General features: G+C 43.6%; 1 protein-coding gene across 4 annotated transcripts in view; it reads left to right on the forward strand.

Moving 5' to 3' along the window:
• The window catches only part of PHACTR2 (phosphatase and actin regulator 2), a 951,421-nt gene that overhangs the window by 529,706 nt on the left and 394,095 nt on the right, over positions 1-27,620 (forward strand). For all 4 annotated transcript variants that reach the window (XM_069607614.1, XM_069607616.1, XM_069607613.1 and 1 more), the window contains exon 3: positions 19,916-19,996. In XM_069607614.1, coding sequence (XP_069463715.1) covers positions 19,916-19,996 — 81 coding nt within the window. The remainder of the gene's footprint in view (positions 1-19,915; positions 19,997-27,620) is intronic.

Raw genomic sequence — 27,620 nt, forward strand, 5'->3', positions numbered from 1 at the left:
TAATGTTGAGAATAAATATTTATGCATCCAGACTGTATCCGTGTTTTTGATGTGGTTTGGAATATCCTGCATAAAGCTAAAAGCCCAACCCAGGTGCCTCCTTAGCCAATAAATTGTATGTTCAGGCTTCACAATTTGATCTAGTCACTATGCATTAGGAAGTGATTTATTTTACTCTTTGGAACAAAATGGTCTTCTGTGTGCATGCGGAAATCTGGAAATCATGCATGTGGAGAGCTACTTTTATGCCGCCGGAACCCCAGAAGTCCCGTCACCCCTTTGCAAACTTCCGTGCAAGAGTGCCTCCTAATGAGGAAAGTGAACGCTGGAACGAAACGGTCCCGTCGCGCTCCTAAACTAAAGCGGATATGCTTCGCCAAAACTCCATGACGCGCGGAGCGTTTCAATACATGCTATCTCTGCACGCGCTGACAAGTTAAACCATCCAAACATTCACAGTATAAAATATTAATAAATCGAAAAGTACTTATCTCAGCTTGTGTAATGATCCGTTATTTCCATTCAATGTGGAGAGCTGCCTTAATCCTTTGAGTGCTCTTAGGACGTATATAGCAATGCTCTAAAATAGTTTGACAGAAAGCCTTTCTCTGCATACACATATCCTAATTTGAGGGGCAGGGGTTAGTACTGTGCCCCTGCAAATTCCCAGGGACCCATGCATTTTCTTATCCCAGCACTCTGGGCCCTGTAGGTGTTGGTATTCAAAGGACTAAAATATAATGCCATGGCCTGTAGCCAACTCCAGTTAACTGGGTCTCAAGCAGCAAGAGTTATGCCAAGTAGTCCAAATCCTAATTTAGCTGAGATGTTTTAGTGTCATATTTATGGATAGTTTAGAGTAGGTAGAAAATTAACAAGAACATCTATTGTTGACCAAGATGTTCAGAAATATTGGCGGTCTCTGAAGATCGGTGAGTGAGGCAACACTGAAGACTGTGCTGTGTCCTTGGTGTGAGATGCACACCTTCAGTTTGGGGACGTTTTCGTTTCACTACGACAGAGGTGGCTCACACCAATTATAAGGGTGCACACGGTTAAGCACGCACTAACACTGCCGTAGTGAGAGATGCTGTGTATCATGCTTGGGACGGCAGTGTGTAGTTGTTGCAATCTCGCTCAGCTTGCGATTAGGACAGGAGCACTTCTTAGCTAAAATCTGTTACTGCATCTGCTTTGTAGTGCTTTTTGGGCACAGGTTGCACTTGAAGGAGCAGCCACGTTTTCAAACATGCAAGCCCTAAATAAATCCCCCCAACTATATAACAAACTAGCAAAAAGTACCTGTACTCTGCACGGGTTCTGAATCTGAATAGTTGAGAATCAATGATTCTGTAGGTCGCTGTTGTGAGTCGCTTATCGCATGATGTGCTTTGCACCCTGCAGGTAACTGCACTGAGAATGGTCATGCGTGGAGCTGGCTGACACACCCCGGAGCAGACATGGAGGAGTGGCGAGAGTTGGCGTGCTGCAGCATATTGGGACCTTCTGTGCGTACTCCCCACCTATTGCCTCAGCCTGGTGCGGTGCAGTGTGTTGTGGTGCACATATCTTTGAAACGGTGCATCATAGGGCATTGAAACATGGTTTCCTTTTGTGTTTTGTTCCTTCCATCGAGATGGGTAAAATGAGCTTTCTCCGGTCCTTCTACGTCCACATTGATGTATCGCTAATTCCAGGCAACCATCTTGTTCGTGAAGGGGCTGAAATCCAGGGAAAGCGGTTGGGGGTCAAAATGTCATGTAGCCAGAAATGTTCGGAGGGTCCTAATGGGTAACTATGCAAAATTTGGTGCAGATTGGGGGAACAGTGTGGACATGTTTGGAACTGATTTTCTGCTTTATATAGAGATACCCCTTAACAAATCCTAGCCTTCTAGTTTGTGTATTCATGCAGTGCCAGGAGGTTCATACAATAACCACTGTAGTGATAAGATGCAGATAACTTTAGTGGTGGATTCTAGCGTTGTGATCTGGTACTACCAGCCAAGTGTTTGCAGAGGGAGTGTTATTGGGTGCTTTATGGGCATAAGACGTTCTGAAGGAGCCCAGGGTAGTTTGTGGCCCAGTTCGATAGGATGTTCTTAAGCTTTCCCAGTCCACTGACCAGAGAGAAGTTATGATTCCCCAGGGCTATTTTGTCTATGCAACTAAGAGGCAACTCTTGTTGGAAAGAGGAGGGCAGGGAGGGGCATCATTTCACCAAAATGCCAGGGGTAGTGAAAGTGACAAAACACGACCCTTGACCTCTGATGACATCACAGTAAGTGGTGTCATCTGACCCACTCCCCCAAGTGACATCACGGGAAGGGATGACACAAATCCTTTTACCCATTGACCAAACAGGAAGTGGCATCACATAGCATTGTTCCTCAGTACACTAAGAAAAATATGGTTACGATATCACTGTAATATGATATACATGTCATACAAGAATGGATCACCATATGTAGCGTTAATATCGGTGTGTATAGGCCCATATTACCAAATTACTATGAATGTAAGCAGGCGTCCAACACAACAACCTGGACTACTGAACATAACTTGGGCTAAACTGTAAACAGACCGAGCATCTCCAAGAGGCCTAAACCCCAAAGTTCAGCCCTCCAGTGCCTGCCAGGTGTCTGGCCACAGACTGGAAACAGCAACTGCCCAAGACAGGTCCAACCAGAAAAATGATGATCTGGAGGGGTGCCCAGAGCTGTGCCAGTGGTTATAAATGATTTGAAACTTTCTAGTCATCACCTTTGTTTTGCTTATTTGGTAAGTAACCCACATTTCATTTTGTTAGATGGGAGACAGAGGGGGCGTGTTGGAGGATGTGTTGCTGGTCACAGTAATTGCAGGGTTTTTAAATGTTGTTTTAAAATTTAAACGGAGCAGCTCCATGGCATCACCCCCAGAAAAGGGTCATTTTATTATTTCTTTGGTCTTTTATATCTGGCTTAATGCCAGCCTCCTCCAGCTTTTAAGCACTGGAACAGGAACTGAATCCATGCTGCACTGCATCCTCTTGTTCCCAAAGCAAGTGCGCTGCCTTTAAGCTATCCTTCCGAACTTATATTTTCTCAACAGATGGTTTACTTCGAAGGCGGAGGGCAACTTCATGTAAATTAATTCTCACCTTGCATCTAGCTACAGTGTGCCTGTGATGCAGGTCTGGCAGATCTGGATGAGATCACACAGTGCCCAGGCAGGATTGGTGGCAAAAGCCACTGGGGCACACCCCTCATCACAGGCAAAACAGACAACGAGAAACACGGATGAGATGTGTTCATGCTGTGCTGTCATTGAGTACTGCAGGCTGCTCTTACCCATTCCCAGCTAGCTAGACCTAGCCTCCATACCCTTCCTGTTGCTACAGTACTGGGAATGAGCTGCACAGACAGCCCCGCCTCTGAACCCAACCATTCAGGCATTCTTCACTAATGGGCTGCTAACCTGTTAGTGATGACGGCTTCCTGGTTTTTCTTGCATCCTGTTATTTCTCCAGCTAACGAGATTGTGATTCCAGGTGAGAAATGTGGTGGCACATTTATATGCATTTACAACTTTCTTTTTTAGGTGCAACACAGATAACTGCTCTTGGTATTGCCTCTTTGACCAGTGGGCCATGGGTAGCAAGGCCAGCTTTAGGGGTAGCAGAGGGGGAATCAAGGGGGAGCAACTGCTCCCCCTGGCAACCCCCAAATGATGTCACTGAGTACAGGGCACAGTTGGAGGAAGAGCTACATGAATGGTTTAACCAGAGTGCCACACTTGTAAGCAAACGTAAGAAAGAGATTCTATTTGTAAGTTATCGATTTGTATCTTTGCCGTTGAGCTCCCTGTCATGTTACTTCTTTCTCTGCCTCCATGAACTTCAGTTATCGCCTTGCATTAAAGGTAACCGCAACCAGTGCACTGAAATGTCTCCCAAAAGGACAAGACTAGATTCGTGCTGATCCATGCTGTTCACTTGAGAAGCTATATTTGAATGCGCCATAGAAGCGTAACTGCACAGTGTTAAGACGGATTTCTGAACTCTGTCCGGGAGGGGCAGAGGTTCAGAAGGCCAGCCCAATTTCTTGGAACAGGGTAATCTCTGGACAAGCCAGACCAATCAGGGTATCGATCGCGGCGGTCAAGACTAGGTCTCAAGAGGGATGAGGGTGACCGAAAGCCCGCAATGAGCACACACAGCAAGGACACTTACAGATTACTCCAAACAGGTGTTATATTAAAAATATAGACACATTTATTCCAAGGCCTTTGCAACAATTACCGTAGCGAGAAATCACAATAAAACTCAAGTAAACCAACACATACCAAACCAATACAATATATATGCAAATACAAACGAGTCTAACGTGTTAGACGCACGAAATGTGTAGACCACCTAGATGGGGAGGAAAACAGGCAGTGCGAATAATAATCAGACCCAGTCCACCTTCAGAGGCACCTAACTAAAAGGAAGTCCAAACCCTACGAAGAGTGGAGCCTTGTGCGCAAAAGTACCTGCACACGCTGGTGCCAACGGGCAAAAAGGGGAGTCTCTTCGAGGGAATCGGGCAGTTCAGTTCGGTGAACAAATGAAGATGGACTGGGTCTGATTATTATTCGCACTCAGTAGCAATCCACCAGTAATCACTGCTACTGGGATTACATCTGTAAACGGTCTGAAAACGAAATTTGGCCAAAGTGTAACCGTCTATCAGAGGTCACTTAGAAAATCAAAAGCATCCTCTCCAGTATCCTCTAAGATAACTCTTTATTTGGCTAGATTTGGTCCGAACAGACAGTCTACCCTTTGCAGTCCTTTTCGGCTTTTACTTCCTCTTTGGGCGATTTCTAAGTGCAAATAGTAAATTGTTCTTTGCCTGGATGCTGCACCCTTAAGTGAGTATTGCGGCTGCTGCAATATTTATTCAAATTTTCTTTTTGGAAAACACTTATGTGGATTGCGCTTCAGGCAAAATAATATATCCGTCACACCAGCAAGTTCACTTTTTAAGTAATATTCCGCAGACTCTGGCGAACTGAAGGCAATCGTACCTAGTAAAAATAAAAGAAATTTACTAATAAAAGAACTCATAAAACTGAGAGAGACAAAATGAAAGATGAATTATTAATCAGAGATATGTTTACTCAATAAGGAACTTAGCATCTCTCCTGATGAACCACGAGCATAAGAGGTGGGGAAACACGTGTTGAGAGGCAAAACTATCAGTTTGTGAATTAATGTTTGGAAAAAAGGATATTGCATACTATTAATGCAAAAAATAAATATTACTTAAATAGTGAACTTGCTGGTGTGACGGATATATTATTTTGCCTGAAGCGCAATCCACATAAGTGTTTTCCAAAAAGAAGACCGTCTACCCTGCGCCTCTCTGGGACAACACCAAGGTGACTAACTTGGGCTTGCGAACCATGCTGCTGGCGCCAATCGCCCCACTCCTTGCTCAGTGGTAGTCCAGGCAGCGAGGCCTTCAGTAAATAAATATATAAATATATATCTATTTTCTTTTTCTTTGTGTGGTGAAGATCCTTGAGTCGATTAGAGCTAGAAAAATGCCCTCTCACGTAAAATTGCACTTCCCTTACCACGAATTCCAATCTTCTCCCTACTCTGTGATACAAACACATACCGTCTGAATATCTATGATGAATCAGTCATGTGCATGGATCAAGGGGACAGATGTTTCTACTTATCTTGGACATGTGTGCATATATGATACCCTGCACCACTCTATTCTCCTAACTCGTCACACACAGAGAAATCTGTTGCACCATGCTGGACCACAACCGTTTTCATCTCACCAATTAAAGCTCAACACTTTTTCCCACAAACCACCACAATTACCTGCTGAGTGTCCAGAGTTGTTCCGCTACCTGAATGTATTTAACATACAGTGCCGCACTTCCCAGGCTCACAACATGGGACAGTACTGGCATATGAAGGGAGTGCTCTGGTCTATATTGGTTCTGGGGCATCCCTTACATTCATATACGCCCATCCAGGGCATATTAATGCAGCATTATATTTAATTAAAATAGTCTTTTGTCTGCTTTACTATTTGTTTGATCACTCATGAACTTCCTGCAATGTCATCGGGGGCAAACGTCGCATGACCCTGCGTCCTCTGGTGTCACCAGGGCCAAGGTCCACATAATGTAACCACCAGTTATATTACTTCCACTGCCACAAGCATTTTGGTGAATTGACATCCATGTGGCCCTGAGGTTTTGAAGCCATTCTAATCCCTTTGATCTTGCACTCCTTAATATCTGAAACTGATCCCTGTACTTCAACGGGTCCGTCCGCCCTGTACACGCTCTAAAGTGCTTGCAAAGCAGTATTGGAACACAGAGGTCATTGCTGACCTCGTCAGAGAGTTGGGAATGCATTCAATAACTACTAGCATTGATTGCATTCACGACATTCTAGCAGCAGTTAAGGAAACGGATCGAATTTCTCTGCATTGAAGTAAAACAGAGCGATTTCCCTGCAAGGTTTCTTTCCGCAAGATGCTCCAACGTAATTTCACACAACAAAGTGAAAGATAAAACCGGGAACGATGCTTTGACTTTCATAAAGAAAAAACCCTCACTTTAATATTGCACCTAAAGCAAGTTCGTGCTAAAACTGTTCCAGTTCAACCACGTTTACAGTGCTTTCCTTATAAAGACAACCTATTTATTTAATTATTAGAAAATAAAACCACATTTCAATTGCTAACACGTTTTGTGTACATACCCATTATTAAACGGACATTAAACACAACGCCGACACATTTCCTGCCCCTAGATCTATGTGACGTTACAGACCCCAGGAGGCATCATTCTCTTGCGTTAATGACCTTTACTACAATTTATGGCCCGCGGCTTCACGTTGGGCCAAAACTCGGGAGCTGGTCTTTCCCCTCCCTAGGTTTATAATGCTCCATTTGAACCATAAAACTAGAAAAATTATCACATTAAATGTTTCTCAAAAGAGATGCTCTGGTTAACATGGGAGCTTCTCCATATGGTGGCGTTGCCATATGAAATGGTCCCCTCTCAGAGGAAACGTTTATATTTGCAGACACTGTGTGGATGCATTACTATTTTGCATGTCCTTATTTTTGGAGTTGGGTGCTTGCCTTCAATTCCTGGGTTTAGTTGTAGAAGTGTAACAAAATAGTGCAACTGTGACCCCGGCAAGTGGGCAAGGTTGTGTGGGGCTGGTGCGGGTGTCACAAACTGTTATGAGCTTTTTTTTTTATAGAGGGTGGGATTTGTTTGGTTTAAAAAGATGTGACTTTAGCTGTACCTGCTTTGAAGACTTTTGGGGATTACCTGACGGCAAATTTTAAAAATTCCCACAGCAGAGAAAGGTGGTAGCTAATACATTTTCTCTGCTTGTCAATGTTGAAATGGCACTTGAACCCTTCCACACTCCTAAAATGTATAGTTAAAATGTCAAAGACAATTAGTTCAACATTGAAATGTATACTTCCTGTTGCGAAGTGACTTGCAGGCTTAACTTAGGTTATATATTAGGTTTATTCAAGACACTTCAGTTACAGTTACATGGAAGTAAATACAGGGGTATGGAGTATTTTCAGCACTGGCCCCATCACCCAGGCAGGGGAGCTCTAACTGCCTGCCTCAGTACGGAACCCTCAGATCAGCATTCCATCATTCACCCAACAACATTCCATATGACATCACACACTCACATATGGCAGATCAACACAGACAGTTACTATATAACACTTCCTAAAAGAGGAATAGGTTCATCAGAGAAGAGAGTTCATACATCTAACACAGTAATTGTGTATACTGTGTTCCTCCTCTAGTCTGGTAGCTGCTGAGAATGACCCCAGAGTGGTTCAGGGGTCGCAGGGTTTGGGAACAACAACTGCACACACCTTTCAATCGGCAAAATGTGCAGGGTTCGACAATTAGATCCTAGAAATAACTTATTGTTTTGGCCATCAAGGTCCTGCTAAGACTTTTAAGAAGAGCAGAGATGCATACTATATAGAATGTGAGCTATAAGTGCATCTTCACTCGTACAGCATGATTCACAAATTGTAGCCTCCAAGCAGAAAAGGCTCTCTATGGTGCTTTTAGCGCCAACCCCGGAGCAAGAAGCCAGAACTTAACCTTATAAGCTCAGCAGATGCCAAAGGGACGTCATTAGGGAATCTATCAAGTAAAACTAAGTTGTATGCATTAACAGTTACGTTATGTCGCTGGGATGTATACTTTGCACCAATGCTAATTGCATGGTCTTCAGGTGCTCTGGGAGATATCGTAGCGAGAGGGGGTGGGGTTAGGTTAGTGGACAAAGAGGGAAAACGCAAGTTAGCTTTGCTGTTGTGTGTGTTTGCAGCTCATGCACGTCTGCTTTTCGGTGTTTGTGTGGAGAGCATAGAGACTTCTGTATCCAAAGGGGAGCCTTGGTGGTAGGATGCATTGGCTGAGGCTGTGATAGGTAAGTTGGTGTTAAGATGGATTTCTAAACTCTGACCTGGTGGGCAGAGGTTTTGCAGGCCACCCTCGGTTTAGTGAAGCAGGGGAACCTTCTGGCCAAGCCAGACCAATCTAGGTAGCTTGGCAGGCGGTCAAGACCAAGTCTCAGGAGGGGTGAGAGTGATCGGAAGCCCACAATGAGCACACACAGCAGTGAACAACAAATTACTCTTAGACAAGTGTATATGAAAAATATCTCTACATTTTATTGTCGGCCGGACCAAATAGACACGTGTAACTTTAGAAATGAGAAAAACAGATATCACACAAATCCTTAAACTATACAGTATATATGCATTACATTTCCTAGTGTGACTTAGTTATAATCTACAATCACAACCTGCAAAGACAGGCTTATGGTTACTATACAAATGGCAATGGGTAATCATTCGGAGTCCGTTCCCTAACTTTGAGTACAACCTTAAGAAGAGGGGAGCCTTGTGCTCAACACTACAGTTGTGCGTAAAAATGCACGATCGTGCAGATCAAACAAAAAGCGGGTCTTCTTTGTAGGGCTGTAGCAAGTCAGGAAGAGTCTTGAGGCAATGAAGAAAAAGTTCAAGTAGGCGCTGCCCTTGATGGGAAAGTGGTATTAAAGTGGTGAGAATAGCTAGGGAGCACAGGCTAACCCAGCCAAGTTCAAGTACCTATAAGGGGTACTCGTGCGTAAAAACACTTAGCTCTGCTAGGGGGCCACCAGTAAGTTATGCAAGTACTCACTGACTCTTGGCACAGTCCGGACCAAATTTTGCAAGTTTAGTCAAGCTCACTAGTAGGTTCGAGTCTTGCAGTTTTGCGTTGCTCTGGCTCTCGGCGTCTGTGGTGGAGAAAGATCGTCTTTGACGGGACAGTTGCCTTTTCTCAGCTTGTGAAGGAGGTATTAAGAAAATTCTAGTGCAGCTGGTTTCAGGGTACAGGAGAGCATAACAGCACGGGAACTATAGCAACCGTCACCACCAGGTAGTAATGTGGGAATCGTGGATGAGGGCAGCAATACGCAGTCTCGTAAATCGGGACGCAGAGGAGCTAGGCCTGCAAAATGTGGCAGGAGAATGCACAGGACCACCAGCAAGCAATCTCCCAAGTCTGGGGTCTGCACTTGAGATGGCGGCGGACCTGCGGGTTACCCTGAGGTAGAGCTGGACAGTTCACCGGATGGCACTGGAACACTTCCAAAGGGGCTCGCTCGGTGGGTAACCCTAATTTAAGGGGGAAGGCCAATGCAGTATGCCAAAAGGGTGTAGACATCAGAGACAGGTCTACAGTGTCTCACAGTTACAGGATAGCAATGACCTTATCTAAAGGAAGCCAATTGGATAGCTCATTGTTTGTGCCAAATAATGTAAGCATTCAAATTTGTTGTGGTTCTCCAATGTGCCACTGTGAATTATTTCAATAGAAAAAGAGAAAATTACACTTAGCATATTGTAGTCTAATCTCTGCATATAAATGACTGTGTTGCTGCACAAGTTAATTTCATATGTATTACTGTGAAGATACTGCTTTGTGAATCCTGAGGATTACTGGAGGTCATGTTTGCATACAGTGCAAGAGAAACATTCCTAGTTTTAGAGTTCAACTAGCAAAAAGTACCCATACTCTGCACACGTTCTGTAGACAGACATGATAACACACTCCTCAATTGTTGAAAATCACTTGATGTGCTTTTCACTCGGAAGTGAACTGCACTGCGAATGGGTAGGTGTGGCTGGCCCAGGGCAGACATGTAGGGGAGACGAGAGTTGGCCTGCTGCAGCATACTGGGACCTTATGTGCACTCTCCCTACTTGACGCATTACTTTGGCGTGGTGCAGTGTGTTGCGGTGGAAATATCTCAGACGCTGTGCCGTCTAGGGCTTTGAAATATGGTTTTCGAACCGTGCGAGTTTTGTTCCTGGTGTCGAGATGCTTAAAATTCGCTCTGTTCAGTCCTTCTACGACCACATTGATGTTTCATTGATTTCAGGCAACCATCTCATGTGTGAAGGGGCTGAAAATCGGGGAAAGGGGTAGGGTGTCCAAATAGTGTCCTAACGGGTAACTATGCAAAATTTGGTGCAAATTTGTGGAACGGTGTGTACTTGTATAAGGAACAAACTAACCCATTTTCTGCTCTATATATCGATAGATTCGATTTACTAACTCATCACCCCCTCATCATTGATTTTGCTAAATACCTTTTATACCAAATCTTTTTAACCAATCCACATTTCCTCAGTTACAAATCCTTCAGACCTGTTTGACTGCTGAAGTATTGCAGCTTCTTCAGGAGGAAATTACATGCATGAATCGTGAATCCATGGCTGCAAAGGGAAGAGAAAAAAAAGAAAAGCCAATACCTGCAAAATAACAGCTGAAGAATGGTGAAAATGACTGTAAAAGTAGTACAACTATTAACAATAACATTTTTTTAAATATTGGAACCTTGTTCCTGTTAGTTCCTGCTAGCTTCGATCCCTGACTGTGTTTCAGTTGCAACATGACCTCCTTTCCTATTCATTGTGGTTTTTGAATCTTGGTGCCTTTTACTTAACCAATGATCAGTGCTTGAAATGGATATTTCTTTTCTTGGGGCTTCCACCAGATACAGGTGGGGGGCAGATGCGGAATGGGCATGGAAAGAGGGTGGTGGAGTGGGGATATTTTACTCACCCCTGCCCCCAATAAACATTTGCCTCTCGGCCCCTTGGAAGATGAATCATGAACACCTAGAAAATAGCCCAGTTTCTTACAATGTCAGCAAAGTATATAATATGCGCAACTTTTATAACTAAAAAAATATACTTCAATATTTTCTGTAGAGTGTAATATTAACAAGGGATATCACAGAACTCCTCCTCAGAGCCTCAAGTGGTCTTGTGGAGAAGTCTCGCCTCTGATCCTAGCAACCACAGTTCAAATCCTGGTCCGCCGCACAGTTTAAATAGTTTTTAACCAAACGAAATAAGCATTCTTAAATAAATGTAGAGTGCAAATGGATTTCCCGGGATTGGTGAGATGCATCAGAGATCCAGGGAGACATTATTTGCTAGATCCGGCCCAATGCCAGCACTGCTAATGATGCATGACAGATGGTTCTTATCGTGGGGCAGGTCCTGTGCTTCGTTGCTGCAGGCCCTCACAGACCTGACGTATGCTTTTAGCACTGAACACCCAAAAAAGAATAGTTCAACACACAAATGGAGAAGAAATATTGGGAGGAATAGAAACCAAATTCCTCTGCAGGTAGCCAAAACAAAACCAGAGCCCAGTATCTGAAGGCCAGGAAGAGACTCTGCAGCCAATGAAAGCCAGTTTATGAGGGCAATCGTGCAAGGCAGTCATAAGTTACCTGGAGGACGTATAAGGTGAGAGCAGCAAAGCGCTACACCAATCTCCTTGCTGTGGCCATTTCCTGATAAAAGTGCAGCCTCAGAACCCAGAGTTACACCCTTGATCTATATTAATTACCCTGCCCCTTGCTCTTACATGCAAGTGGGAGAAGGGGGATACCAAATATAGTAAAACTATGTAATTATGCTATACCGGTGTCACCAGAGACACAGGAGTTCATCTGGTGTTAAATCCTAGAGGATTTAAAACATCGTACTAAATCTTTCCATTTTCCTACAAACACATCCTCAATCACAAATCAAAATAAGCACATACCCCTCTTTTTTTTAATTTAATTTGACAGTGTTTCGGTTTACAAGAAACCTTCGACAAAATACCAAACATACAAATAGTAAGCATAAAACCCAATCTTGGTTTATACAAAAGAATGAAATTTGAACACAAATATCAAACACAAACTTCCTTTTCACAATCCATAAAGAAAAAGACAAAAAAGAACATAAATGCAGTTAACAATTAAAATCTATTCATTCAGAAAGCGAACAAGTGCGATAACCAAAGAAATATTAGTTCCCCACATGAGTCTACACCAGAACAATTTTTTGGAGAACGCGGATGAAAATCTATGTACCTTGACCAAATCAATCAATCTGATTGCACTGAGTGCTGCACAATCTAATACACAGGGCCTCATCACGAGTTTGGCGGTAACCCTTAAATGCGGAGGTAGCACTATTACCGCCGCATTTAAGGGTCTGCCAGATCATGGCTTTGGCAGATTTCCCCCCCAGCTAAGAGCTGGAGGAAAATCCACAGCAAACTTGCCAATTTTCGGCGCGTTTACCGCCGGCGGGAAATCCAGCGGTGGTAATAACGCACATTTTCCCCATTGGGCCCAATGGGGAATGAGGAATTCCCAAATGGGCCTAATGGGGAATGGGCAATAACGTTCCACCAAACCCGTGATCCGGCGCTAATAGCGTCGGGGGGTTTGGCGGTGGGGCTATTAGTGCCGGCGCCAATAGCGCCGGCGTTACCACCCAACTCGTGATGAGGCCCACAATGTTTGAAACATCTTGAAGTTTACAGAAACAGCAATTTAAGGCAACCCCCATACAATGGGACGGCGTAGACCAGTGCCTGGTTCGCTCTCTAGAGTGGAATTAATTAAGTTTGTAGCGCACAATCTTGGAATCGCACAACAAACTGCACAAGAAAACAATGACTTTCGAGGAGCTTTTAATGACAAGATTCAAGTTCAACCCAAAATACATGCTCCCAATGCCCCCTGCACCCCTTTGATACCCTTTGGTATCAGGAAGATGAGGGAGGAAGAAGGATGCTGTCAGACTTGGCTTTGTGGAGGGAGTAACTCTTTGGGAGTCCTCCTATGAGTAGAGGGTTACCCGCAATCCCAACGAGACGAGAACAATTAAAAGGTGCAGTAACCATCTTGAGCAATGCCCACAGAGATCCGACAAGAGAAATGGTTACAGAGTTCACAGTTCCATATGAGGGCAGTCCAAATCGGTGCAAGAAGCAAAAAAACTAGCGTCCTAACACAGAAGTTACAGCCAAATCTGTATAGGGAAGTATCAAGAGGCCGTCCTGTTAACAATCGGACAGTCTTGAGGTACAGCCGTGAGGCACAGGCTTGCAGCCACTGTAGAGCTGTTGCCAAAATGCCAGGAACCCCAGCTTTTCTGGCAACAAAAGACAAAGCAGCTCGGGTGGGCAGCACCCCCACACACTAAGTATTACCAGGCTATATTTTATTAATCGGGAGCGGCGCCTGTTAAATTTGTCCTCGCAAAATCATTTTTAGTTGTCTGTATTCTGGGTAGGTGCAGTCCTGCAAATCATGCCTTTATCACAAGTTATAGGGGATCCATCTGTCGTCATCAAGTACATCTTTTATATAACGGATTCCACCAAGGTGCCAGTTTGGCCAGAATATCCATTTCCCTTTCATCGTGAGCATGGGGGTCTGCCATATCGACACATCCAGAAATATGTACAAAGGTTTGTCCTCTGGCCATATAATGCTTTCCGTAAAATGTTGATAAGCCAAATTAGGCAAAACCTACTTTTAGTTCCTTAAAATGTTGTTGTTGAGATTTATATCATGCACTGCTGCCATTTGCATGGTCTCCAGGTACTCGATGCATGTGAAAAGGAAGAAGGGTTAGGGCAGGTTACGTGGTTAGTGGGATAAAGTGGGAGACCCCAAGAGAGCTTTTGCTGTGCTGTTGGTGGCTTCTCTTTGGAAAATAAGTTCACTGTGTGTTAGGTTTTTCTTCTAGTTATGGCTTTGGTGCGAGTGTCTTTATGGGATTGTTTTGTGAGTCTATGGTGTTGTTTTATGTGGAGGTTTAGTGTTTTGGGTTGAGTCAGGTGTTGGAGGCGTGTGTAGTTTGCTGTGATTTCAGGATCGTGTTGTGGTAGGACTATGTGCGTGTTTTGATTGGTGGTTGAGGTTGATTTTGTAGGAAGTTGACCGGTATAGTAGGGTGTTAGAGGATTTAACACCAGATGGACTCCTGGGTCTCTGGTGACACTGGTATTGTATAATTACATAGTTTTACTACATTTGCTATCCCCCTTCGCTCTCTTGCATGTAGGGGCTAGGGGTAGGGTAATTAATATAGAAAAAGGGTGCAACAGTGGGTTATGAAGCTGTCACTTCTATCCAGAAATGGCAAGGGAATTGGAGGGGCGCTTTGCTGATCCCACCTTAGGTCATCTAGGTTACTCATGGGTGTCTTGCACTATTTCCCTCACAGGCTGGTTTTCTTGGCTGCAAAGTCTCTTCCTGGCCTTCACATACTGGGCTCTGGATTTATCACGCAACCTTCCCACAGCAGTGTAGCATATGTGCAGACTGCGACATGAGATCCTTTTAACATACCTCTTATGCCATTAGCTTTTTGGTAAAAGGGGTACAAGTGTCCTTTCTGCTCATTGAAAGATGTTTGGCATTCACCTAGATAGGAGCTTGAATTAATGCACTGGGAAAAGGAAAAAAAAATTGAAAATGAAACAGTCCAATTTTGAGGTATGTAATGTTTTAAGATAATTCTAAACATCTGGGATGTGCGCAATGAAATTACATTTGTATACTCTGTATACACGCACAAGTACAGACCCTACATCTCAGAAATGAGAAATCCTAATCCGTTTATACGTATATTAAAGTAACAACTAACTTGGAAATCATTTTTAATATGTATATGACAATATGTACACTACAATTACATGAAAGTGAGGACTTTTGGGAATCAATTTTCATATGACCTGTGCATGTATATTTTAAATATGTACAAAACTACAAAGTATGCAAGTTCACGTACAGAAATTACGTTTATGATGTGAAATTGGTGTAAATAACTATTCGTACATCGAAGTAAACACCTCACTTTTCATGTGTTTAAGAGCCGTACATTACATGTACATGTATATTGTGTACATGTACGAAACATCCTAGATGTGTATAACTTACAAGTATAGCTCTCTGAATTCACTTTCAAATACATAAATGCATGTGTGCCCACAAATCTACTGTATACAACCATGTACAACCGTTAAAAGTTGTAGACACAGACGCAAATACAAACACGTACACAATGGTGGCAAACGCAAAGTACACATATGTACTGTCTAACTTACATGAACGTGCAAAGCCCATTTGTGTATGGCATGTAAATGCCCTATACACTGAGTTCGCCCCATGCCCCAGGACACACATGCACGTTATAAGACTTGTAGGACATGTACATTTTCAACATGCTCAGTTACATGCATTAGAAAATAGCATAAAATGTAGGGTTTAGTGTTATATGCTTGCTTTCATACATGCTGTTCACTGAAGATGTGTATTGCATACGTGTACAAAATCTAAAGAGACAGACTTCATGGAAAACACGTATATATAGCTTAAACACCATACATACATGGTAGTTGACACACACCACTAATGCACCATGCACACACACTTAGATCACACACACACACATACCACTTGCTTGTGCACCTGTCAGTTCTCATGTGCGGAATGCATAGGTGATCCAAATAACAGTGAGTTGGCCACGAGAGGAATAGAAGCTGTCAATGTTGCTTCTGGCTAGCCCAATGGGGGCCTCCTTAGAGAGGGCAACCTTTCTTATGAAGCCCTGCCCTGTCCGTTAAACTATACAGACATGGCTGTGGTTCAGACGAAAGGGCAAAAAATACCACTAAGTATACGCCAGGCTGCAAGAAAATGGGAACGTGTTTTAGTATCTGAGTGCAGAGGAGTTAAATTCAACTAGTTTTGAGATGACACTAACCTGAATAGCTCTAGACGTTGACTCATAGGAAAAAAGAAATCCAGCTAGTAGCAAAAAAACTTGAGCTTGGGACTGGTGATTCCAGTCGAAGGAGACTCCAAGTAGCAAGGGGAAGGAGCAGGGAAGGACTAAATGTGGCAGGAAGGGAAATTAGTGGTATTAGTAGGGACCTACCTCCCAGGCGAAACGAGAATGCACTAACAGCAAACGGAGAGCACACTAGTAATGCTACAAAGCGTCCAACGTTCTCTGCACAACGTTCGCAATCCTCCACAATCCCCACGTAGCCCATACCAAGTTATCAATAGCTGAAAATAGTTCAGGAAAATCCAAATCTTATACATAGATATAACATGCTTAATATAGACTGAATATTTTGAGACGGTTGACCCACAAGATTGTAAAACCCACACTCCATCAGTACAAATGAGGGGGGCACCTTCCAAATGGCACGTAAGTTGCACATGAGTGCATTGATTAAGAGCGTGTTGTATTTATTGAACATGTACATTTTGTATACAAGCTGTACATTGATTCTAAACATGTGTAATGTACATATTCGTAAGGTGTATATATACATTTTGTAGAGCAGGTGTACATTGATTCTGAGGCTTCCCAAGCTGTAATGGGTCCCTGACCCTGGTGGGCAGACCCGATTCCCTCGACGAATAATGGTAGCCTGGATGCTTCTCAGGCTGTAGTGGGTCATACAGGCTTGGTTGACTAACCTGCCAAGTACTGTATGAACTGTCCTTCAGGTTCCAGTTCTCTGCAATTGGGTGCGAGTCCGAGACTCGCAATGCCAATCTTAGTTTTCCTTTCTGTGGGCTTGGTTTACTCTCCTGCCAAGCCTTAGTAACATTCCATGTACTTCTGGGCTTTTCTCTCACTGCATTAGGGTCGCAGACCCTCCTTTCCCAACCAACTGACTTGAGCTTTCAGTGCCTTCCCAGCTACCCATGTACCTTGTGGCTTGATTTGCATTGTTGTTGGTTCCCTTGAGGCAGCTGGGCTCGTTCGCCGGACTCCGGCACCTTCCTAAAGCTTCCACTGCTCTGCAGCAGCTCTGCAGTCATCTTTCCTTCTGGGATGGTGCAGTTTCGCACTTTCATGCTTCCCAGGTCTTGTGGGCACCCAGAGTCTTAGTCCACCAGTGGGCCGTGCAGTGCTCACACCCTGGACTGGCCTCAAACTCTACCCCCCTGTTCCTGGCAGCACTGTCGGCATCTGCCTGCACGTCAGGTACCTCTGTTGTGTCACATCCCTCATCAGTGTTTATCTGGTTCTTCCAATCAAATGTCGTGAAACACTAAACTATAAAAGTGATTCCAATTGTTATTCTGTATTGCTCCACACGTCGTCCTCATCTCAGCGCTAAGTGAGTGCTGGTGTGGTAACTTACTAGGAATCTTCCTCGTCTCCGTACTCTCTACTTGGACTACCTCAGAAAAGTACATGGCGTCTGAAGGTAGGATTGAAGCACAGTGAGGTGAAGGAAAAGTGGGTTAACTGTGGGAAAGCCGTCTAGGGTCATGGGATTGGTGGTAATACCACATTCCCTTGATGTGGTCGTCCCTGGTCCCAAAAGGGTGTCTCCTCACATGAGAGCCACCAGCTTAGAATCCCCCCCGGGGGACTGTTTGGTAGCGGCCTCACCACCATGGCCTCATGGGAACGGACTCCCCCTTCGGAAGTAGTGACGACCTCCTAGGATTTGTTGCAAAGGACAGAGTTTTGTGAGACATCCTTACTAGCACCAGTTTGTTGCTTTCTTTGAAGTTAAGGAAACCCATCATTGTAGCTATAGGGATAGGTGAGGCCTTCCTTTCTTTATTAATACTTGTTGAGCCATGTCTTCTTGTCAGTCTCACCACAATTAATTTACAGAAATGTATTTCTTATTTAGACAAAGTACGTGGAACTGTTTCTGGTAACATCAGCGGCATCAAGGACTTCTCTTGTTCTTTCTTGTGTTTGTTCTTCAGACATGCTATTAAAGCATGACTTTCATTTGAATTATCTGTTGTAGGTACCAACAGTGTAGCAGTTAGCCCTAATGTGGTGATCCACACTTATTATTTCTTATTTTGTATTTTTCCCCCCACTGATGTGGAGAACCTCACAGCCATTTGATTCAATCGGAAAATCGAAGCACCAATTGAATCCGATGTGCGTAAGAATTCATTTTTTGGGGGATGCAGTGGACCAGATAGGATGGAGAAGCTGCTGTGGGATTTGGACATGCATGCAAACATGCAGAGATTATGGAGCGTGGGCACATACAGTTAGTGTTCAACACAGTTAAATTAAGCTGACACTGTAAAAAGACTTCCTTTCACTGTGATGACAGGATGTCTTTTTACTGTGTCTGCGCTTAATATTATTGTGGGCGAATCCTAACTTGTTCACACATTTCAACCTTCAAATGTGGTAATTTGGCATATGGGCATTATTTAACTACTTTTTGAGATGGTGATGCTGCCATTAGAACTTGTTGCAGTTTTTGAGTACTTAAGTAAAGCCCTAATACCCAGTAAATAACATTGAAGCCCCGAATAACGTGTGTAAGTTAGGATTTGCACACTATTACATTAAGCACAAACAGTAAATAGAGTTCTGTTCACCGAGGTTTCTCTACTGTGTCCGTGCTTTATGAAAGACATGGCATATTCATATACGGGCTATCGCTGGCATTTTCGGGGCAACGCTGTCATAATTTCACATTCTTACTGTTCATGACCTGTAAGAATGTAATTGTATTTTCCATTGTTCCCTCCCTTGCCTTGAAGCGCTTTGAAACACATTGTGTATAGGCGCTATATAAACTATCATATCCTATTGTAGCAACGCTATTGCAGGTGTATCTCTACAGTGGCAAATTCTGGATTTTTGGTGCAAGGCCACCAGTTTTAGCTTTACAGGGAAAAACACTGTTAATATTTGGTATAAAGGCGTCACATCAAAGCTATCATGTGTGTGTCTTGGGCAATTCTGACTTTTTTTGTGTATAGCTACAAAGTGTTCCAACTAACAGAGGGCAATGCATGTGTTTTTTCGGTAATCATCTTAAATGTTTATCCGCGTGTGGAGTTGTTTGCCCTCATTTATTCTCCTTGACATATCCATCTCTGGTGGAAGACATTATGCCTGATCAATTACCAGATATAGAAAATATGTATATATTTTTTTTAATTATTTGGCACCTAGTAATGGCATTTCCGCGTTGGTTTCTGAAATGTCATCTGTTTTGGTCCTCCTAATCTTGTTCCTCTTCATTTTCTGCTTTTTCCCTGAGCTTGTCTCTCTAAAATGTGCCAGCTACTCCACAGTACGTAAACACCTTTATGGTGAACGATAGTGTTTTTATAAATGAATGAATATATATTGGAAAATAGTCATGCAGCTATGGGTATGAACTACAGGTGAGCACTGGTGTCAGTCACGTGATTAACTCACTTTTACTACCTCATCCATAAAGTTGTACTTTTTTAAAAAGGCTTCACCCCCATCTTCCACATTCTGTTTTGAACCTAGTGAGATGCGCACTGTAAGTTTAGGAAACATTTGTGTGGTTGTCCTTCTTTCATTTCAATAGCACTTTCTGAGAAATCTTCAGTTCACTAGAGCGTCCTATGTCTGCACAAGGTGTCCCTGCTGCAGTCTTTTGCCACAGTATGCTTTCTGTAATGCCACTGCTGTGTTGATTACATGTCTGCTTTCTCTATTTTTTTTTCCAAGTCTTGGAGAGGAAGATTTCAACAAGACAAAGCCGAGAAGAGCTGATAAGAAGAGGACTTCTTAAGGAAATACCCGACCAAGGTAAGAAACTCTGATATCTCATTCTTGGCTTTTGTGTTTTAAGCTGGGAACGCTGCTGAAACTCTACAGAGGATTAAAGCAAACCCGTCGGAAAGGCGTTCCCTATGAGTTCCATCATGTCACAAGTGTATGCAGGACAGCATACTGTATAGAAAGGAATGTTTTATGCTTATAAAGTACTGTGACTTCTGTGTCTTGAAGGTCTGTGTTGGCCCATTAGCAGGTGACAAAACTGCTCCTCAATTATAGAGCACAAAGCATAGGGGGCACATCCTTAGTAAAATGCTGGAGTGAACTAGTGTGTGCATGAAATCTCTGACATTAACTGCTGCTGCTATTGGTTCCTCGGAATGACCCATGCAGGACCCTTTGTAGACTAGTGTTCACCACAGCGCTTACTATTTTACATACCATTAGTATTTTGCCCTTCAGCTCTGATCTGCAGGTGAACTTCCAAGGAATGGCCACTAGGTGGCTCTGTGACGGGTCTGGCTTGCTGACTGAAATGGCCTATTCTTCTGTGCAGCTTCATGAGGCTTGGGCATTGAGTAATTCCTTCACTTAAGTCCAGAGGTAGAACTCTGGGCAGACTGAAGGCGAGTGAGCTCAGTTGATGACCGCGCCAAAGATGGGGGGGGGGGTTGTAAATGGGGCTACGTGCCAAATCGCCATTCTCCATTAACTGTCTGGGGGCTTCAGTTAGTGGCAAGGACCTACGTTATACCCTCAATAGGATGTAACTATTTTAATTTTGGAACAACGCAATGGTTGTACAGTTGGGATCCAGTAGACTAAGTGGGTGAAACTCTAATTGGTAGGTTCCTCGAGTACCAAACGCACAGAAATGACTCCAAGCACATTGCGCTCCAAATATGTGCACTTTCCTGGTGTGGTACTTGTTGCTTCAGCTTCAGGCGCCCGGAAAGATCCATAAGAGGTGCCAGTACAGGAATAAATAACTCGCAGTGTTTTGTTTATGTGGCATCTTCTTTGGTTGACATTCCTGTAGAATCTTGTAAAAGCTGGGCCTCCAAAATATTGAGTATGTGTTCCTGATTTGCAAAAAAGCAAAACTACCCGGGGTGGGGTTGGAGGTCGTTTTTGAGAATGGATCTATGCACATGGACATAATTTTCTTCAAATTTAGGATTGGACTATCTGTCAATACTTTATTAGCAACCATCCATGCACCCGACATCAGGGGCCTTGTTACAGGCCCAGCGGATTTCCCTGCCAGATGCTTGGCGGGAAATGCCATTACTGCTGTTGGTAAATTGAAGGCCCCCTCCCTCTACAGGCTTACCACTAACCAGGCGTTTATGGAGTTAGATTTACTGAAATACTGTTCGCCATATTTCAGTAAATCTGAATCTATCCTGTCCATTATTTTAACCATGTGATATGCGTTGTGTGTAGCAGTGGTTTTGCTACTGTGCAGTTTTGTATGGATGCAGGTTAGGATCATCAATAAACTGTCTTTGCATTACGTTCTAAGGGGTAGTGGTGAGAAGGGAGCAGGGTCCCATGTAACTGACCCTGAACGGAAACTGTACACTGCTTTTTGCCTGCACCCAAGTGAATATGTTGTAACAGCGCCACGATGCCCTAGGGCAGTTGCGCGCTTTATAAATGGAAATAAATAAACTGCTTTATGCTGCTCTCGCTTATTATGGGTCTATAAATCCACATTATCATCACTTACAATATCTCTTCTTCTGATTCTCCGGTTTCCTGCTCTCCTTCCCAATAGTGTTTTGAAGCAGGCTACCTGTGCTGGCAAGCGCTATACAGAAACATCAGTGAAACTAGAACTTGATTAATAGAGAAAAATAATTCCCTTTTTATTTACCAACTGTCACTCTCTGCAATAGTCGATCTTCTATCCGAAGGTTTCCCGGAGATAGTTGAGCTTTTTTCAGTCCTAAAACAAATTTGAACTTGAATTTTTGTTACAGTTGACCTGTACTCCTTTTGAATGTCTGCAATATATTGGAACCAATCATTTTATTCATTTAAATAAGGGTATCCTAAAAACCTATTTTCATAAATGATAGATTATCCGCTGTGCATTGCTTCAAATCGTGAGCATTTATTTCCCAGCAGTGACCTTTTCAGGGACATTTGTTGGTTGCAGTGAAAACCACGTTATGGACCGGGCAAAACGGCTGGCTCCTCAGAGCTCACTCTTTATGACCCAATTTATAAATAAGTCATCTGGGTCTGAGTCTGAGCTAAAAAAGGGCATTGCTCCGCCCCTATTAAATAAGTCCATTTTAGATCCTGGACAATTGCAGAATTATCGACCCGTGGATGGACTACCTTGGAGAGGATCGTTACATCCCAATTGCAGGAATATGTAGAGAGAATATTTACTAGACCCCACTACAGTTTGGTGTCTGTCTGGGGTTTAATACGAAGATAATGTTGTTGGCTGTGTGGTGAGACCTCCTTGAGGTGGCAGATCAGGGAGAACTTGGTAAGACCTTGAGGTGGCAGATCAGGGATAACTATCCCTACTGGTCATGCTGGATCTCTCTGCGGCGTTCGAAACAGTGGATCACTGTATCCTACTTAGTCGCCTGGTTTGACTCCTTCCTGTCAGATCGGCAGCAACAGGTGAGAATGGTAGGGTTTACTTCAGATTTCTTCCACAGGACTGCGGAGTCCCTCGGATATTCACTATCCCCCTTATTTTTAATGTATATCTGCGGCCCCTGATGGATTTTCTAAGGAGGCAAGAGGTCAACTTTGACTGCTATTCGGAGGAGACCCAGGTGTTCATCAAAATAGGTAATGTGGATGAGCCCTTCCAGAAGGTAGAACAATGTCTGGATGAAGTAAGGGGGTGATTGTCTTCCAATTGGCTTCAATTGAATGGCAGTAAAACAGAAGTACCTCTGTTCTGGACCAAGCATCGCCTTGACCAGAGAAGACATTCACCCCCCCACCCAGCTTCTTGGGCTCTGACCTACTATTTGCCCCTAAAATAAAAACTCTGGACTGCATCTGACAGGAAAATATGGGGAGCGAAGCCCAGGTAAGTCTTTGGTACCTTGCACCTCTTGCGTCAGGCTCTCCCGTTGGTTCTGGTGGATAATCATTCAGTAGTGGTTGGAGCTCTGGTAAACTGCCGACTTGATTTATGGTCTTCTCGCAGGCATCCCACACGCACAAGTCCACTTCTGCAAAAAGCACAAAATGCGGCTATGAGATTGATATTTAGAGTAAGGAAGTCCTCTCTGATCTCCGATTTATGGCGATCTTTACACTGGCTCACCGTAATGGATAGAACCGATTTTAAAATCATGTGCTTAATTTATAAATGCCTTAACAATTTGGCCCTGCCATATTTATCCCAAAACAATCTTCAGTTATCAGCCAACTCGTCGGCTTTGGTCAAGTGACAAATTGCTGCTGGAAATTCCACCCTCCAACTTTGTGTCCGGGGGGACTGTAGATTTGGAGTTTATGGACCAAAATGGTGGAACAGTCTCCCTTTGGCGATCCGTGCCCTTGAATCTCATTCAATTTCATAAGGCCTTAAAAACGTACCTGTTCAAGTAATACATGGGTGGGGATTTTAATGTTGACATAGGTATTCTGATCCGAGTAGCAAACGTTTTGTTGTTTCTTATGTGCTTTTGAGTCGTTCCAATCTGCGCATCGATATAATTTAGTTTAAGGGCGCTATACAAATGTACCAAAATCAAATCTACTAGGCACAATTAACTATCTATGAGGGACATATGTAAAAAACACAGTATGATATTATAGTTTATTTATATAGCCCCTATACACAATGTGTTTCAAAGCGCTTCAGGACAAGGGAGGGAACAAGGGAAAATACAGTGACATCACATTCTTACAGGCCATGAACAGTAAGGATGTGAAATTCACTATCGTACTCAGTCTGACGACATTTCAGATAGTGCAGATAAGGAAGGGAGGGGGATAGTGGGAAGGAAATGGAAACAGACAGGCGACTACTCTACTAGGCCTTATGACATTTCAGGTAGAGCCGGAGAAAAACAAAAGGCGAGGGATGCAGAAAGGGAGGGGGGGAACAAAACAAGCGTCTAGGAACAGTATGTTATCAGCAGAGATCTGTCTGCTATTGTTCAAAGTAAACGGTACAAGGAGAAGGACTGTTAGATCCTATTGGGTTGTACTGCTCCTTGAGACTGGCAACGAGGCCTACATAATAACATGGAACACTGACTTAAGTGGAAGAAATAAGAATGACCAACAAATATGCACTCAAAACGTGAACATTTGAAAAAATAGGCAATTGTTAAATTATTTGGTTAGCTGGTCAGATGGAGCAGAGCTAATATTTGGAAACCCGAAAAAGTGGCGCAAAGAGACATACGAGAGGGGAAACATATGGCTGGAGGTTGCAGATGCTGGTCGTTGAGCCGTAGGGTAATGCAAGTGAGAAATACAGTAAGGCTGCCAGTCCTTGCTGATTATTTAGCTGTTGCTCAGTAAAGCAAAGGAAGGACCAGGAAGGCAATCTGATGTGGTTTTAAACCTTATTTCGGCAGCAGTAAAGACTGTGATAGATTTAAAATGGCTTCTTAGAGCTGCAGTAAGTTGTCAGTTTCAGCCATTTTGCCATCTTTTCTTTAGTTTTTGAGTTTCTGAAGTGTTTCCTTACAATAGCAAATGGACACCTTGCTATCAGCTGCTGGGTGTTGGTTATGTTGGGCTGTAAGATTTTGGACAGATGGAAGATCTTGCTCTTTAATTTCCCCATTGTCATCTTCCTCTCAGCTATCATTTGTCCTTCATTCTGGTTTCTAAGTATTGCCTTAATTTCGAATAGGTTTTCCCTAGAAAGAATTTCTGTTAAGCCCAACTTTGCAAACGTCTGGCCTTTGTTGTTGTGTAGATGTTATTTCTGGATTTCTACGCGTTAGGCCCAGCCTTCATCATTCGATCAATACGTTTCAATGTAGCTTATTTTGACAGCATAGTGCAATGTAACTTTCCTACACAATATGTCTGATGAAAGAATTACTTCCACAGGCGGTCTCAGTGATGGTGTTTTGTGCAACCTGTGGGACAATGTATTTATTTATATATGCATATTGTATCCATCCATTATACAAGGAATAGTATTCTTTTTACCCAAAAAAGTTTACACTATACATGTTTCAGCAATCGGAGGGCAAAGGTCCTTTACAATATGTAGCAAGAGTGTTGAAGCTTAACTAACAGTGGTGAGAGGGAGGTGAGACCAGGGACAAAACAATAGACCAGACCACAGAGGGTCAGGACTAGGGATATATGCCGTAGCCTTCTAGTTAAATAGGAGACTCTTCGCCCTCCCCCCCACCTGCGCCGCCCCCATCCTTCTTGCCTCCTGGCACTTCTCTCTTCCCACCCACGATTTGAATGACACAAGGCCTAGTAAGATCGTTTGCTTTGTCCTCCCTCTGTCTACCCTTCCTTGTCTTGTCACAGCTAGAAACACTTGTGTACAGGCGCGTTATAAATGACTGTTCATATCATTATCATGAGTTAGACCGCGCTAGCAGATTTGTAGCATTATAACTTGGAAAGTGAGACTTCAGTGGTACAGCTGTACCAATTAATAGAACTGCAGAATAATGTGGCCAGTTGAGATGAGGCATGCACGCCCGCTCTACCTCTGAATGTGTTAGTAGTGATGTCACGAGGCAGTCAATCGGTGCTGCGCAGGAGAGGACAACACGCTTAAGACGCAAAGCACTAAGTTACAGCAAACGCTAAACCAAACGGGGATTTTAGCAGCAGCACTGCAAGCTAGAGCTGATGCAGAGATAAATAGCAGGGCTGCAGTGTAGCTTTAAGTAAACATAAATAACATGAAGAGGAAAAGGAAATCAAATCTTACCATAGAAGGCGGGGCACACTATATGGTGTTGGGAATAACTGCTTTGCTAGGCAGCCAAATAATGTGACCAAACTGCAAGCGAAAAAAGACTCTGTATAAACATGAACACAAACCAGTACAGCAACCTACAGCTAAGGACAGTAGCCTACCTGAATAAAGACCATTCATATCCGTGATAGCACGCTTCTGGAAAAAAGGAAGGAAACGAGTAATGGAATAAGGGCACAGGTGGAGGAAAGGGGGAAAAATGGCAAAGGCCGGTGGGCAATGTTTGCAGGCCGTAGAACACAACAAAAGCAATAGGGTCACATGGATAATCCCAGTCATTGCAGTTTTTTTTATTTTTTATTGTGGGGGTGTAAATGGTTCCCCTGAGCGTAGTGAGGGAGCCCGGACCAAGCAAGGGAGGTCTGGGGGTTCTCCACTGATAACATTTTCAAAATATTGGGTTAAAATCATGCATTTCTAACACACTGGGGGTCATTACGAGGTTGGCGGTAGCCGTGCCGGTAAATACTGGCCCGGCTGCCGCCAGAGTCATGAATTTTCCGGCGCCCGGGAATGGGCAATTACTGGGGCATTACAGCCCGTGTTAGACCCGGTAATTGCCCATTCCCGGGCGCCAGAAAATATTACTCCCTGTTCCCATTTGAGTCCCATTGGACTCAATGGGAATGGGGCGGACAGATGCACCGGCACCATTCATGAATTTACCGATACCGTTGTTTCCGGACCGGCAAACTTGTAATGAGGCCAACTGTCAGCGACAGTGAATAAAAAGCCACATATTGCACTGGATTTTGTAAGATGACGAATGAAAAAATCCAATAGATGCACAGGAGCATTTTACAGCTCATTTTCATGTTGCACACAATCTATGCGAGCATGAAAAACAAGTCCGTTTTGCCTCTGCCCATACATGTCCATAGAGGCGGCTGGAGTAATCTGTGCCAGTATTGCCATATGAGAAAATCTTCTTGTTGCCTTTACAAGTACCAAATGCGATGCCAAAGTAAGAAAACTGTCCATACTAGACCCAGTAGTGTGGGCCAGCAAGGCGTAATAAAACTCATGCTGCCTTCACCCTTGATGCCAGTAAAAGAATACCATGCCATAGTAAAGAGGTGTCTAGACTAGAAGCATCAATATGCTTCAATACCACGTATAAACACTCAGTATGTTGCCTTCACCCTTGATGCCCAGTAACAAATTCCATGCCACAGGGAAGATGTGTCTAGAGTGGTCCTACCAATGTGGGCCAGTGCAAAGTAGGAAGACTCATCAAGATGCAATCACCTTTTTTGACACCCTGTAAAAAGTGTGCTACCACAGTAGTGAAATGTGCCCATACTGGACCCACCAATTTGGGGGACAGTACCACATATCAACTCATTACGCTGCATTCTCCCTTGATGCCCAGTGAACTTATAATGCCACAGTAAAGAAACTTGTCCAGACTGGACCGACCAATGTGAGCCAATTGCACATAGGAATACACATCATACTGCCTTCAAGCTTGATGGTCAGTAAAAATGGCATGCCACAGTAATGATTTGTCTAGACTGGGCCCACCAATATGGGCCAATACCACATAGGTGATGCTGCGAACAACCGGTGAGTCTTCCCAGAGCCACTGGGGACCCCGGGGCATACCGACAGACATTCAAACATGTAAATGAAACGAGTGTTTGAATACCACCCAGATAAAGCACAAAAGCAAGAATTAAACAAGCCCCTGTATATGAA

This window comes from Ambystoma mexicanum, chromosome 4q (genome assembly GCF_040938575.1).
Source record: "Ambystoma mexicanum isolate Mex_15411 chromosome 4q, UKY_AmexF1_1, whole genome shotgun sequence".
NCBI lineage: Eukaryota > Metazoa > Chordata > Amphibia > Caudata > Ambystomatidae > Ambystoma > Ambystoma mexicanum.